Source organism: Rhinatrema bivittatum, chromosome 5, assembly GCF_901001135.1.
Source record: "Rhinatrema bivittatum chromosome 5, aRhiBiv1.1, whole genome shotgun sequence".
NCBI lineage: Eukaryota > Metazoa > Chordata > Amphibia > Gymnophiona > Rhinatrematidae > Rhinatrema > Rhinatrema bivittatum.
Window position 1 is genome coordinate 133879594 of NC_042619.1, and position 16174 is coordinate 133895767.

Below are 16174 nucleotides of genomic sequence, written 5' to 3' on the forward strand. Positions count from 1 at the left end.
AGCTTACAAGCCTGAAGAAAGGCTTGTAAGCCTGAAAGAATTCCACCCAAGAAAAATCAGCTGGGTCCAGACCAAGCCCAGAAAGATTTTGAGCTGGTCCCACAGAACTGCCCTCGCCAGCGGATGAGCCAGTCAAGAGAGAACTAAGACCTGGTATCCCTCCAAGTCAAGGCCAAGCCTAATCCATCATAAGAATGGGAAGAGCCAGGCTTAGTAAAATCTGAGGAAGACAACTCTCCCTGAGCGTCTGAGCAGCACTGACACAGGTTAGAAGCCAAGTCAGGCTGAAAAACGCTAATATGACAGGCAACACAAATAGGCAGACGCTTCAGCTTCTTGCTTACTGGCGCCATTGCTTTGGTAACTAGCGTTGGAATGGCTTGTGCTAAAAAATGATATGCGCATGTGGAAATCCGCTCCCACTCTAGGTTGTTGGAAAATACAGATCCATGAGATAGCGCTAGTGGAGAAGCTAACCCATTTGCTCAAATATAATATGTCATTATATGATGCAATTTGGATACCCTACTGGAATTATTGGAATGCTCTAAAGTGGCCTGAAGTGGACCCAATGTCTCTGATCCTTTAGCTTGTTCTTGTTGGCTACCAACATTGGTATACTGTCATATTTTTCGAGCATGAGAAATGCTATTATCTCTGTGTTCCCAGATCACTGTACTTATCTATGAAAAGAAGGGGAGGAGATGGGAAGTTTTCCCTTTTTGATTATTTTTGTTTCCTTCACTGTTTGTTACATAAAAATTTTCTAATAAAAAGTTTAAAAAAAAAAAATAGATATGCGCCCAAAATATAAGTGCCTAGAAGAAGTTAAGCACGTAAAAAAGCGTGTGTGTGTAAAAAGCGCGTTCAAAAACTGAAGCGCACAATGCGTGTGCAGAGCCGACATACTGCACACACCAACGGCCTCTAGATGGCAGCAGAACAGGAACAAGAGTGCACGAAAATGGCCGCCATGGCCTACTACGTGGTGTGCAAGAAAAAAGCCTAAGTGTGGGGTCTAGCTCAGCGGGGGCTGCTCAACCTGCCAGACTGCCCAGTTCTCCAACCCCAACAGGAACGAATGTCAGCACGGTGAGCAGAGAATGGAGACCAGAGGAAATCCTGAAACCCCTTTGTCTTTGATTCAGGTAAAACTATCTCCTCTTTTTTTTTAAACCTTACCTGAGCTCATCCCTTACCGGCTGAGTACAGAGATGGTCTCCGGCTACTGGGAAGAGGGCATCTGCCGTCTCTGCCACACTTGGCCTTCTGCACCCACTGCCTTTCAGCTAAACTAGCAGCTAAGTCCTACCGGACCAAGGTACACCTCTAAGGGATTACAGAAATTGCTTCAGGAATTCTCAACTGGGGGAGGGACCTTTAGGGATCACCGCAGGAGAGCGGGGCTTTCTTTTCTTGAATTTAGAATTTCAAATTACTCCTTTCAAAATCTCAAAGCAATCCCCATAGGGAGATGCATGTCCACCATCTGCTGGAGACAGAGAATACTTGGCAGGCTGGGGTCACTACAGGGTTATGTATACTATGATGTCAGCTTGCTCTGTCTCCATCTGTTGGCAGGGGAGCATAAACCCACTGGTCCTGAGTCCATCTGTCTCATGCTAGGAAAATATAGAATAAAGAGATCAGAAAATATCAACAGAAACTTGCTGAGAACAACTGAACTGGAACCCACAAGAAGCCTCTATAAGCACAGCAACAATGGAAAAACAGAGACAGTATCATTCTTTATAAAATATTAAATAAAATCAAGAAATATAAAACAATCATAACAGTAAAGTTATTCATAAAAAGAATATTTCAAACCAGTTAATGAATAGAATACTGAAAATTTCCCATACACCAATAACATTTCAAAAATCTGTTGAATAAAAAATCCAATTAAAACATTTTCTATTCCCCCCACAAAAAATTAAATATTTCAAAAGAGCAGAATCATCAAATTACACCCAATACTTAAAACTAAGGATTTAAAATTCTGCTCTCCATACCTGGTATCTGATTTCCAGTCACCCTGAGATTGTTGTGAATTGGAGGAGGTAGAGCCACACAAATGTTATCTTCTTTCTCACACAAATGCACAATACATTCATTTTCTCATACACTTCTTCTCTCTAACATATATACAGGTTGCCTCTCCCTCACACTCATGTTATGTGTGTATGTGCGTGCCTGTGAGAACCTATTTGTGACACAAAAGCTCTCACAGGCACAATGCATACACAAACATGCAAGCTCTCTCACAGACATTCACAAGCACACAGATTTTCACACACACACACACACAGGCTCTCACACGGGGACATACACACATAGTATCTCAAATAGATACACATATATGCACACAGTCTCTCAGATACCTATAGGCTCTCACTCATTCACACACACAAACAAGCTCACACACATGGTTTCCTGTTGCCATCGGGCCGTGGTGGGATGAGCTCCACCACAGCCCACTGATCTTCCTGTTTGGGGGGGGGGGGGGGGAGCAGAAGCTGTGCGTGGGCATGCACATACATGGAAGACAGGCCTCTCCGGCCGGCCTGCACTTACCAGCATTAAAAATGTCTTATTAATCTGTATTCATTTTACTGCAGTTTATAAATACATACATAAGAATATCATGTAAAAAGCAAAGAACAAACATCAGATCCAATCATGTAATAAAACAAATGTATTCTTTCATGAATTCTCATTCTAGAAAGGCAGAGATCATAATAACTACAATAAAATAGCACTAATCATAATCATCAGAACAAGTGCAGAGCAAAACTAGGACAGATCACATTTCAACCCAATATGCAAAAGAAAAATTCAAATTCTGGTATTACCTCAGCAAAACAAAATCCTTCTACTGCTAAACACTTTGTGAAGTTAACAAGCCCAGGCAAAAAAAAAAAATTAAAATGACACCTAGAACCTGGTCATTCCATACAATCACAGCACTAACTCTCAGGCATCAAACTGCACTCTTATTATAAAAGGCAGCAATACAAATATTACATCAGGCCCCAGAACACTAAGACACCACCTACTGGACAAAGTGAACAAACTGGATTGGTGAAAATCCTTACAGAGAAAATACACACTAGCACAACACAGACTGACCCTTATCTAAAAGAGAAATAAGGGACTGCAAATTAGAAACCGAAACAAGCAGACAAAGCCAAAACAGAAAGCGTGAGAAACCAGATTCTGAACAGTGAAACTCTAAAGAAACAGCAAACTACAAATACAAAAGAAATGCACATTCCCAAAGATGGCATATTCCAACTGCTAAAAAAACAAACAAAACCCCAACATTTTTTTTTTCACTTTTGTCTGATCCAGGGACTATGTAAGCCTGCAAGATTCTGCTGAGCCAGTCTGCTAGTGTATTCAACATCTGGGATATAGGTTACCTGAGGGAAGAGCTGGGTCGACAGGTCTGTGTAGGATGCATTATGAGAAAAGCTCCAGATCTACTTGCCTTCAGAAAGCTTCTAAAAATGTGATTCTTCCAAAACAATCAACTGACATAGGGGCTTCATGGTTAACTTCATGAGCACAACTTTATAGTATGTTATCTTATTCTTAATGAATCTCATGTATATTCTAAATAAAAGCAGCACTAATTTAAGCCTACACACCTGACACTATACAAAGATATTTTCACACCAATTTTATTAAGTAGTTACAAAATGTCTCAAAATGGTTAGCATATAATACACTTGTTCTTAAATATAACTTGGTAACATTGAACCTTCATCACAACATACCTGACAGAAGATGCTGAATGGAGGTAGCATTGTGTTCAAGAAACTCTTCATTAAAACTTTCCAAGTCTTTATTAACAAAGATTTTCTGCATTTCTTGAGTTAGGACGGTGTTAACAATTTCTGGAAGGTTACTATGATCTGACACTGTAACAACAGCAAAGGTTTATATTTTCACCACCCAAAAGCATTTCTGCCCTTGCCAATAAATTCTTCATGAGGAACAATACTAAAATCTGTGCAAAAATATCACAAAACTGATGTCACCTTTGACTAAACAGTAAATCAATTTTATGAAATCTCAACTCTAAACAAATCTTATTACTTTATTTTATTGTAATCTGCTCAGAATAAATTGATTTTGAATTTGTGTAAATATTTTAAATAAATAAAAATTCTTTGCTGATAACATTGACAGCTAACAAAATTTTACACAAAAAGTAAATTATTCTCTTACAGTATCATATATTAGGGGCATGATTTACTGTGTCCATGAGAAAAAAAGCTTAGTAAATCTGGCTTCAAGAAACAGAAAGGTAGAGATGGATAAGCCTCAGAGTACTAACCTTGGTTGATATAAAGTTCTCTGTTGGATATAGCTTTAATCAATGACTGCTCTACAAGCTTAACCTCAGCAAACAGCTAGATTTTGCCTCTATGGCTACTCTACCCTCACAGAAAACTATGTCATGTTAAAAGTGTTATAATTAGTTGCTTTTCCCAAAAATGTGGTGTTGTCTAGATTTGGCAAGTTCTAACATGCAGTAACCCACAGTTAAAATAGCCATCACTTTATAAAGCAGATCTCCAAGTTGTGATGATTTTTTACATTTCTCGGATACATAGCTGAAACTTTACCAATTTAATCAGCCATCTGAAAAAATGTCTTCAGAGCTCCGTACTCAGATATACTATTCATTAAAGTTCACTTTAATGTTGTGATGAAAAGGACACTAGTGTGTCTTCAGACTTGACAAGGTATGCCACAGACGTTACCACTGCTTGATGCTTACATCCAGACCTGCACCCAGGCTCTGCTCTCAGCACCTCAAAGCAACAAGAGACACCAGTGGTAGCTCTTAAACATATATGAGTTCCTTTTTTGGAACAAGTAACATAGTAATGAAGGCAGAAAAAGACCAAAATGGTCCATCTAGACTGCCCAGCAAGCTTCCCAAGGCAGTCACTGCTGCTCCGTGCAGGTTAACCCCATGTTTCTCTTAAAGGTAGTAATTGCCGGTTAAGCTTTTTTAAATTTATTCCCATCCTCTAGCCTTTTAGGGATCCACAGTGTTTATCCCAAGACCCTTTGAAATCCTTCACAGTTTTAGTCTTCACAACTTCCTCCGGAAGGGCATTCCAGGCATCCACCACCCTCTCATGTATAATTATGCATGCCTCTTCTTAGATACAACTTGAGCCCCTAAGTGTGGTAATTAATGGGCAGTATATAGGACACAGAGAGCTGTGCCCTGCTTTGTGTAGCACACATACTGTTCATAGTACTTCCCCATCCTGAGCCTCCTCCTTCCAAGCCTCTGTTCTATTCCCAGGGTGAGTGAGATGGGGACAGCATGCACCGAGTACAGGTTGTGACTTACTCAGAGGTGGAAGCAGCAGCAGCGAAGTAGCTCTGGCAGCCACATGTGACAGCCAAAGTAACTAACTTAGCTGGCTGCCCACAAAACACCATCTCCCTCATCTAGTGCTTGTATATAGAGGAAACTGGTCCAGCGAGACAGGTTCATTTGTCTCTCTACCTCCTCTTTGTTTTGACATTTGGAAGAGAGACTGTGGAATTTTCAGTGCTTCTCTAGCTCTTCTTTTGTTATTCGAGTGTTCTCCATGTCTGTACTGCCTGCTCTGTGGAAGTTGGTATATCACAGAACATTTTTGTTAATGTAAGTGTGCTTTGGGATTGAAAAGATTGGTAAACTGCTGTTAAGTATGATTTGAGAACTTATCCATATATCATAAAAATAAAGGATATTCTCATTCTTGATATTTTACATACCAGACTTAGAAAATTTAATCAAGCACTCATGTAGCCATGGATTATTGCTGTCAATAGCAAAAGCTCTTTTCACAGACTGCAACATTAACAGAAATTTTCCTGCAATGAAAACCAAAAATGGTTAGTCAAGTAGCTGCTTTTTATTTATTTTTTATTTTTAACACTGTAGAAATATCTTCATTACATATCATTCTAACAAAAAAGTCATGCTTTGAAGAATTTAGAGAATGGAAAACATTTGTAAATACATAAAGCATTGTGTCTTACCACCAATTCTTTTCCCCACTAAATCTAGAATCAGACTATACCATGGGAGGCGGCTAGTGATAGTACAACAGACTAACAACTCTTCCCAGAGGTTGGCTTAAGCTCTTTGCTACCAAATGCCATCTGCAGTCTCCCTTCACACTCAGCTTTGAGCGTTTCCTAAGCATTATAGAAACTATTTAAAAAACAAACTTAGAAGTTACATACAATTAGTCTCTTCAAGATAATACTGAAAAAGCTAAATTGCTTAGCTATAAAGGTGTTCTCTGAAGACAAGAGAATCACCAGTCATACAGATGGATGAATCCTTTGCTTGTTGTTAAATGGGCTCTTTTCCAGAACTTTCCAGGAAAATCTTAGAAATTCTTCTAGGCATGCAAGATAGTTTTCACATTGTTCCCTTCTACAACTAAGAAAGCTCTTTTTCAGAAAGGAAGGAGAAAGGCAAGGCATGACTGGTGATGCCCCTATCTTAAGAGAACACCTGTAAGGTAAGAAGTTTTGCTTTCACTGAAGACAAGGTGAATCACCAGTCACACAGATAAGACTAGGTTTGGAGTGTCTTCAATAAAATAAAAGGGAAAAAGAAAATAATAAAGTTCACCAACAGGGTAATAACTATTCTTGGTGGGTTAGAGCTCACCTTTTTCATTTTTTGTGAAGAGAAATTTAAATAAAGAAAATGGGCCATAGTTGGGCTCAAGCCCTCAAAGAATGTACCGGCCAAATCTGTCGTCACACTGGTTTTCCATATCTAAACTGAAATAGAACATGAATGTGTAAACTATCACAGTCCTGAATATTTCTTCTATAGAAGTCAACCCTAGATGGGTTGCTGATACAGCCATGGCCCCGACATTATGGGCCTTCACATGTCCCTCCAAGGTTAGGTCAACTTGGCCATAAGTGAAAGATATGCAAACTTCTAGGCTTATTGGGACAAAAAGAGAAAAAGTTGGGTGATTTCCCATGATTTTTAGTTTGCTTCCAATAGAAGGCATTGGCTCTTTTACAATCAAAAGTGTGCAAAGCTTGTTCACATTTATTGCAATGTGGCCTTGGGAAAATTGCTGTAAGAATGATTTAGTGATTAACATGGAAATCAAACAAGACATTAGACAAATTCAGAATGCATGCACAGCACCACTCTGTTATGATGAGAAACTATATGAGGTAGATAAGGTGCTAAAGTCAGCAGCTCATTAACTCTGTTGGCTTATGTGATTGCCATCAAAACAGCAACCAGAGGTCCAAAAGGGGTTTCATTAACTGGCTTAAATCCAGTTAAGATCCCATGACACTTTGGGTGGCTTGACAGAAGGCTTCCACATAGATCTTATAATGAAGGGTTCTATAGATATATGAGGTCCATCTACATAGCGACAAGTGACAATTGCAGTGAGATGTACCCTAAGAGTTGTCTTTTCCTCTATCAATATAAACTGCCATTATGATCTGCTTAATCCAACGCGCTATCGTAGCTTTAGTGGCTGTCTCAACTTTTCACACACCACAATACAAAACAAATAGGTGATAAGATTTTCTGAAATCATTTGTTACTTTCAAGTATCTCAAAAGAACTCTCTGGACAGCCAAACAATGAACTGCATTTTACCCCTGTACTTTAGTGTGTCTACCAAAGAAAAGTAAACAGACTGCCTGATTCAAATGAAAAACCAACACTACTGGAAGAAAGGAAGGAACTGTATGAATCTTGAGCATATCTCTTGTAAATTTCAAAAAAACTGTTCCTGACTGTTCCTGCAGTTCCAAAATCCATTTGATTGAACAAATTGTCACTAGAAAGACTACCTTCAAGGTAAAAACTTTCAGGGAAATCCTCACAAGAGGTTCAAAATGGGAACCTGCTAAGGATGACAAAACCAAGTTTAAAGTCCAAGAGGGAACTAGATCCTTTACTGAAGATGTGTGTTTAAACCTTTTCAGAAAATGGGAAACATCCAGCTGGGATGACAAGGATGGGATGCATACGCCCCTCTGTAACATGCAATAGCTGTTACTTACACCTTCAAGATGTTAAGCACTAGCCCCTTAATGAGATCGTCTTGCAGGAACTCTAGAATACAAGGAATTGAAGCATTCTTTGGTATGGATCCTAGAGAGAGTGACTGGGTTAGAAATTGGCTGAGTGAGAGGCAACAAAGGATAATGGTGAACGAAGTTTTCTCTGAGGAGGGGGTTACTAGTGGTGTGCCTCAGGGATTGATCTTGGCCCTGACCTTTTCAACATTTTTGTGAGCGACATAACTGAACGGTTATCTGGAAAGGTTTGTCTTTTTGCTGATACCACCAAAATCTGTAACAGGGTGGACAGCCAGGAAAGAGTGGAAAACACGATATAGTAAAGCTTGAGGAATGGTCTAAGGTCTGGCAGCTAAGATTTAATGCTAAAAAATGCAGAGTAATACATTTAGGTTGCAAAAACTCAAGGGAAAAGTACAATACTGGAGGTGAAATTCTTTTAAGCATAAAGTAAGAGCGGAATTCTGGGGGCAATTCTGTTGATCTTAAGGTGGCCAAACAAGTGGATAAAGCAACAGTAAAAGCCAGAAAAATGCTTGGCTGCATAGGGAGAGGAATAGTCAGGAGAAAAGGGAGCTGATATTGCCCCTGTATAGGTCCCTGTTGAAACCTCACTTGGAATATTAGGTACAATTCTGGAGACTGCATCTTAAAGGATATACTGGATGGAGTTGGTCCAGAGGGTGGCTACTAAAATGGTCAGTGGTTTTCGTTCTAAAGCACATGGGGATAGACAAAGATTTAAACATGTATACCACAGAAGAAAGGCGAGATAGGGGAGATATGATAGAGACATTCAAATATCTCAAGGTTTCCATACAGCGGAGGCGAGCCTTTTTCAAAGGAAAGCAGCTTCTAGAATGAGGGTGTCATGAGATGAGGTTGAACAGGATAGACCCAGAAGTAATTTTAGGAAATAGCAAATGTTGCTTACCTGTAACAGGTGTTCTCACAGGACAGCAGGATGTTAGTCCTCACATATGGGTGGACATCAGGATGGAGACCAATCACGGAAAACTTCTGTCAAAGTTTCCAGAACTTTGACTGGCCCCTACTGGGCATGCCCAGCATGGCACTAACCCTGCAGCCAGCAGGGGTCCCCCTTTAGTCTTATTTGAAAGCTACAGGCAGTGCCGAAAAATAACAAAACGTTACGAACCCAACACTGCGGGGCGGCGGGCGGGTTTCGTGAGGACTAACATCCTGCTGTCCTGTGAGAACACCTGTTACAGGTAAGCAACATTTGCTTTCTCACAGGACAAGCAGGATGGTAGTCCTCACATATGGGTGAGTACCAAGTTGAGGATGTCTTAACATGCACCAAATGTACCCAATGGCGTGCAACAGGCACAACAACTGGGGTGGAATTTGGTAGAGGGCATCCTGAACCCCACCGGGCAGGTGGAAGGGTGTAGGAACGTCACATTGGAAATAAGTTACGCAGGACAGACTGGCCGAAGATGGAATCTTGTCTTCCGGTTTTGTCCAAGCAATAGTGGGCTGCGAAAGTGTGGAGAGAACTCCAGGTGGCAGCCCTGCAAATGTCAGGAAGCGGCATCTATCCTAGGTGTGCTACTGAAGTCGCCATGGCCCTCACAGTGTGCTTTAACACGGTCTTGAAAAGGAATGCCTGCTTGCTGATAGCAAAAAGATAATCAGCCCGCCAATCAGGAGGAGAGAGAGTCTGCTTACCCACAGGATGCCCTAATTTGTTGGGATGGAAAGAGACGAAAAACTGAGTGCTCTTCCTGTGGGCAACTGTACGGTCTAGGTACAACGCTAGAGCCCGTTTACAGTCAAGGGTATGCAGAGCCTGTTCCCCTGGATTGGAATGGGGCCTGGGAAAGAAGGTAGGTAGTATGATGGATTGATTAATGTGAAACTCCGAAACTACCTTAGGTAAAAATTTAGGGTGAGTGTGGAGTACCCCCCGGTCCTGCAGGAGTTTAGTGTAAAGTGGATAGGTAACTAGGGCCTGTAACTCACTAACCCTGCGAGCTGAAGTGATAGCCAATAGGAAAATCACTTTCCATGTGAGATATTTTAGGTCACAGGAGAGAAGAGGCTCGAATGGTGGTTTCATGAGCCGACCAAGAACCAGATTAAGGTCCGAAGAAGGGGCCGGAGGACGTAAAGGTGGCTTGATATGGAGCAAGCCCTTTAAAAAGTGTGTTACGAGGGGTTGTACTGATATAGGAACATCCCTGACACATTTATGGAAGGCGGCTACCGCACTGACATGCATTCTGATTGAAGAGGTCTTTAAACCTGACTCCGACAAATGCCAGAGATAGTCCAAAAACCTTGGGATTGGACAGGAAAAGGGATCAAGGGATTGCGAGGTGCACCATGATGTGTACCTTTTCCATTTATAGGAATAAGATTTTCTTGTGAAAGACTTCCATGAAGCAATCAGGACACGAGAAACCGAATCTGAAAGGTTAAGTGGTTGAAGGATTAACCTTTCAACATCCATGCCATCAGAGACAAGGCCTGAATATTGGGATGGCGTAGGCATCCGTTGTTTTGAGTGATCAGATGCGGGTGCGTTCCCAAGGGAATGTGCCTGCGGATGGAGAGATCCTGAAGTATTGGAAACCACACTTGGCGTTGGCCAGCTGAGATGCTATCAAGATAGTGGTTCCCTTGTCCTGACGTAACTTCATGAGAGTCTTCGAGAGAAGAGGAAGTGGAGGGAATGCATAGAGCAGACCGGTTGCCCACAAGAGGGAGAATGCATCTCTGGGCGGAGAGCGCTCGCTCCGAATGAGGGAGCAGAAATTGGCGACTTTGTGGTTCTGAGGGGACGCAAAGAGGTCTGTCTGGGGATAACCCCATTGTTGGAAGATGAAGTTCGCTACCGAGGGGTTGAGAGACCACTCGTGCGGTTGGAAGACACGACTCAGTTTGTCTGCCAAGACATTGTCCACTCACGGCAAGTAGGTGGCCCTGAGGTACATCGAGCGGGAGAGTGCTTCCGACCAAATCTGCGCAGCTTCCTGACACAGAAGGAAGGAGCCTGTGCCTCCCTGCTTTTTGATGTACCACATGGCCACCTGGTTTTCCGTCTGAATCAGGATGACATGATTTGACAGGCGTTCCTGAAAAGCCCTGAGAGCATATCACATTGCTCCAAGTTCTAGGAAGTTTATTTGATGTTTTGCTTCCCCGTGGGCTCCCCACCTGAGGTTGGAAGCGTCGGTGGTGAGAACGAGTTGAGGATCTGGTACTTGAAAGGGAAGTCCCTGGAGGAGATTGTTGTGATCTTTCCACCAGGCGAGAGACAGACGGAGTGAGTCGGTGATGTGGACAATGGTCGACAGAGGCCGAACAGCTTGAATCCATTGTGACCTCAGAGTCCAATGCATGAGCCTCATGGCCAGGCAGGCCATTGGTATGACATGGACTGAGGACGCCATGTGTCATAAAAGGACGAGGAATTGGTGAGCTGTTGCTGTATGCTGAGACTGCAACTGGTGAGCGAGAGACACGAGGGTTAGCGCTCGTTATTGAGGTAGAAAGGCTTTTACCTGCAAGGTGTCTAAGTCTGCCCTAATGAACGACAAGGTTTGAGATGGGACTAAATAGGATTTTTCGTAATTGACGAGAAATCCTAGAGAAATTAGAGTGCGTGGGGTCAAATCGAGGGATGACAGAGCGGCTTGCTGGGTGGGAGCCCTGATTAAGCAGTCGTCCAGATAGGGGTAGACGTGAACACCACCTTTCCTGAGAAAAGCTGCGACAACCACGAGACATTTGGTAAAGACTCGTGGTGCCGATGCTAGGCCAAACGGAAGCAAGTGGTATTGATAGTGCTTTGGGCCTACTAAAAACCTGAGGTACTTGCAATGAGCTGGAGTTATCGCAATGTGTGTGTATGCGTCCTGAAGGTCCAGAGAGCAGAGCCAGTCTCCTCTTTGCAGAAAAGGTAGAAGCGAGCCCAAGGTTACCATCTTGAACTTTTCTCGCTGTAGGTACTTGTTGAGAGCACGTAGGTCCAGAATTGGACGAACTCCCCCAGATTTTTTGGGGATCAAAAAGTACCGGGAATAGAACCCTAGGCCTTGCTGCGAGAGTGGGACAGGTTCTATTGCTCTTAACTGGAGAAGAAGGGAAACCTCCTGTTCCAGAAGGACAGAATGGACGGATACTCTCCATGCTTGCAGAGGTGGTGAGTCCGGTGGAAGAGCAAGAAAGTTTAGGTGGTAACCCTAGCAATGATTGCTAGCACCCATTGGTCGGTTGTGATTGATTGCCACATGCCGTGAAAGTGGCACAATCAACCTCCCACTGGTATGCTTGGCAGAGGAATCAGGCTGTGTCTCTCCAAGTGAAAGTCAAAAACCTGAAGCAGGCCCCGGCTGGGGAGCTGCTTGCGGCTTTTGCTTTCGGGCCTGGCGAGGCTGAGGTTTATGAAAAGGCCTCGTAGTTCGGGACCTTGCTGGTGGAGAATAGTACTTCCTTGGACGGAAGAATAACTTCTTAGAGTCCTTCCTAAAGGGCTGTCTTGAGGGGAAGTCGGAAGGTATCGATGAGAGCTGTTTAAGGGTCTCATGATGGTCCTTTAATTCAGCCTCTATTTGCTGGATCTGTTCACCGAACAGATTGTCTTCTACCCATGATAGGTCAGATAACCTGTCTTGTACTTCTGGGCAAAAGTCAGAAGATTTGAGCCAGGCCCATCGTCTTGCCGAAATGGCAGCTACAGACACTCTAGTAGAGGTGTCGAAGATATCGTAAGCTGTTCTTATCTCATGCTTTCCTGCCTCAAGCCCCTTGTTGACAAGGATTTGAAGCTGTTCTTGGAATTGGTCAGGCAGGGTTTCAGAGAAGTCCTGTATCTGCTTGAAAATGACCCTATTGTATTGGGTCATATAGAGCTGGTAAGCAGCAATTCTGGAGATGAGCATGGCCCCTTGGAACACTCGTCAACCAATATTGTCTTGGAACTTATGTTCCTTAACAGGAAGGGTAGATGAGTGAGGCTTCGACCTTTTTGCTTTCCTTTGAGCCGATTCCACCACAACTGAGTGGTGGTCGAGCTGAGATTTTTGAAAGCCGAGGGCTGACTGTACTAAATAGGTAGTGTCAGTTTTTCTATGGACTGGGGCAATGGATCCAGGGTTTTCCCAGTTCTTTTTGAGGAGGTCAAGAAGAACTTGATGAATGGGAATAGAAGTGATCACTTTAGGGGCATCCAGGAATTGGAGGAGCTCCATCATCTGGTGCCTATCATCCTGCTCCGTCTGAAGCTGTAAAGGGACCAACTCAGACATTTCCTTCAAAACATTAATGAAAGAAACGTCCTCTGGAGGAGAACGCTTTCTACTTTCAGTAGGAGAGGGAGGTGAAGGTAAGTCATCGGTGTCTGTGGAAGTATCATTCACCCCAGGTGTCATAAGGATCAGCAGACTGACCTGTAGGACGAGAAGGGAGGTTGGATACCCGAAGGCCCTGGCTGAGGCTCCGAGAAAATCGAAGGAATCGCCGGGGGCACCGTGGATGGCCTGGAAGGCATCAGTGCCAGTATCGAAGGCATCGATGGCGCCAATGTGGGTATCGCCCCCGATGAATGAATCTGTGGCAAGGGACGAATTGGCATCGATGGCAGAGGCAATACTCCCGAAGGAGGAATGCGGAACGGTGTTTCTCCTCCCAATGAAGCTGTCAACGGGGAGCGCACCGGAGCCATCGGAGACCCGGGAATCACCGGTGGAAGGGCGGTCATGAGCGCCTCCATCCGGGATAGCAGCGGTGCCAGCGCTGCTGCAATCGGGTCGGTGACCGGTTCCACTTTTGGTGCCGGTGGAACCTGGAGCCGTTGCATCGCCTTGTCGATGGCCTCCTGGACCAGGCAGTCCAGTTCTTCCCGGAGACCTGGAGCAAGTAGCCCCGGCTCCGTGACGGAAGAGGGAGGCGGAGGCACAGTCGGAGGGACCACCTTTACAGGCGGAATTGCGACTCCCAAACCCTGATCGGGTGAGGGTGGCCTCGATGTTCCGGTCGCAGCAATGGTTGGTGCCATTCCTGGACGGGGCTTCTTCGATGGTGGCTCGGACGGTGGCTCGGTCGATGATTTCGCTCCCTCGACGGTCCGAGACTTACGATGCCCATGGCGATGTTTCTCCCTATGATCCCCTCGATCTTGAGGGGGAGTAACGGGAGTCGATGGCTGTGAAGACGTCGATGGCGGACGGTCACCGGACGGTGGTTGATGCTGGTGCGACTTCGACAGTGCCGGTTCAGATGACGTCGATGCGATGGACGGCGTCGGGGTGTGAGCACGGAAGAGGAGTCCTGTCTTCTCCATTCTGGTTTTGCGACCTTTTGGTGTCATGAGGGCACATTTGGTGCAAGTCATGACATCATGCGCACGGCCTAAACACATTACACAGACTCCATGAGGGTCTGTGATAGAAATGGTACGAGTACAGTCCGGGCACAGACGAAACCCAGATGCCATGGCCATAGAAAAAAATCGAGCCGCAGTACGGTCGATGGCCAGTAGGCCGCGAGGGCCAAACTAGACGGTAATTGACGAAAGACGATCAAAAAACTTAACGGAGTACCGCGGCCTGAGAAAGTTAGAGGAGGGACCCCTGTGGGGCAAATTAACTTTTAATAATTCTGTGAGGAAAATTCCTGTCAGGAATCTCTGCAGAGCTCCTTAACCGCGAGGCTACTGCTGCGTGGAAAAAAGAAGACTGAAGGGGGACCCCTGCTGGCTGCAGGGTTAGTGCCATGCTGGGCATGCCCAGTAGGGGCCAGTCAAAGTTCTGGAAACTTTGACAAAAGTGTTTCGTGATTGGGCTCCATCCTGTGATGTCACCCATATGAGAGGACTACCATCCTGCTTGTCCTGTGAGAAACTGTAGTTCAAACACTAAAAAATAGAAGAGCATCATCTTTATGAGATAAGGACATAACATAAAAGAGTATAAAAAGCAAATTACGACATCAGCATAACTCTTATAAACACATTACTACTGGGGGAATTCTGCGCACAAAAACTTAAAATTCTGCAAACTTTATATTGGTCAAAATAACACAATTGACATAACAGTCTAAGTAATTACATTTTATATAAATTAATACAGAAAAGAGTTATTAGAGGTGCAGAACTTTAATATTTTGAGCAAAATTTCCCTAGAAATTCACAGTAAGAATATCCCTTCCACTCGCTTTCCCTACTCCCCTGGCCACTTTGCCCTCTCAGGCCCCAACTCCTGTATCTCTTCCCTCCACCTCTAGGCTCAACCCCTTCCACTCTATTGCCAGTCCCAGAGTTTGACTCCGTTCTTCTCAGTACTGCCCCTCACACACATGCTCCCTCTTTCTAGTACACATACACACCCTCAATACAGGCTCCCTCACTCTCTCGCGCACACACATCCCCTCATACAGGGTCCCTTTCTCTCTTGCATATACAGCCATACAAGCTCCCTTTCTCTCTTGCATACATCCCCACACAGGCTACCTATGTCTCTCTCTCATGCACCCCTTCACACAAGCTCTGTCTCACACATACACAATCTCTTCACTGTGCACCCCCTGCTCTCTCTCACCCTCCCCCACACCCCCTCCCCTCTCCTCTCACACATTCACTCTCACTGGTGCTTTCATCTTCGCAGCGAGTGGTGCATACTCCGTTTGCGGCACACGGTGGCCTTCATCTTCGCCACGAATGGCATGCAGGAGCCTTCATCATCGCCGTGAGTGGAACGCGTCCTGCGGCACATGGGGGCCTTCATCTTTGCATGCTCCGTTTGTGGCATGCCGGAAATTCTGCACAAATTCTGCGCTACTAATTCCCCCATGACTAAAACATTCTTCTACTCACAAAAGTTTACCCAGATCACAAATCACTGAGTTTTAAAGATGTCAAGAAATGGCGCCAAAAAACAAACAACCAATCACTTAAAGTCATATGGCATAGAAACAGGCCAACCAGAATGAATGATGTAATAGTTTAAAGCACTTAACAAAAGGTCACCTGGTACATGGAACCAACCAGTCTAAAATGTAAAGCACTGACAGAGATAATTACAGGAGAGCAAATGTATATGTAGCGCTA

General features: G+C 44.1%; 1 protein-coding gene across 1 annotated transcript in view; it reads right to left on the bottom strand.

Moving 5' to 3' along the window:
- NAA16 (N(alpha)-acetyltransferase 16, NatA auxiliary subunit) overlaps positions 1-16174 on the bottom strand; it is a 468335-nt gene that overhangs the window by 39953 nt on the left and 412208 nt on the right. Inside the window, 2 exon segments of the mRNA XM_029602955.1 lie at positions 3780-3923; positions 5791-5889. Of these exon segments, the coding sequence (XP_029458815.1) occupies positions 3780-3923; positions 5791-5889 (243 nt within the window).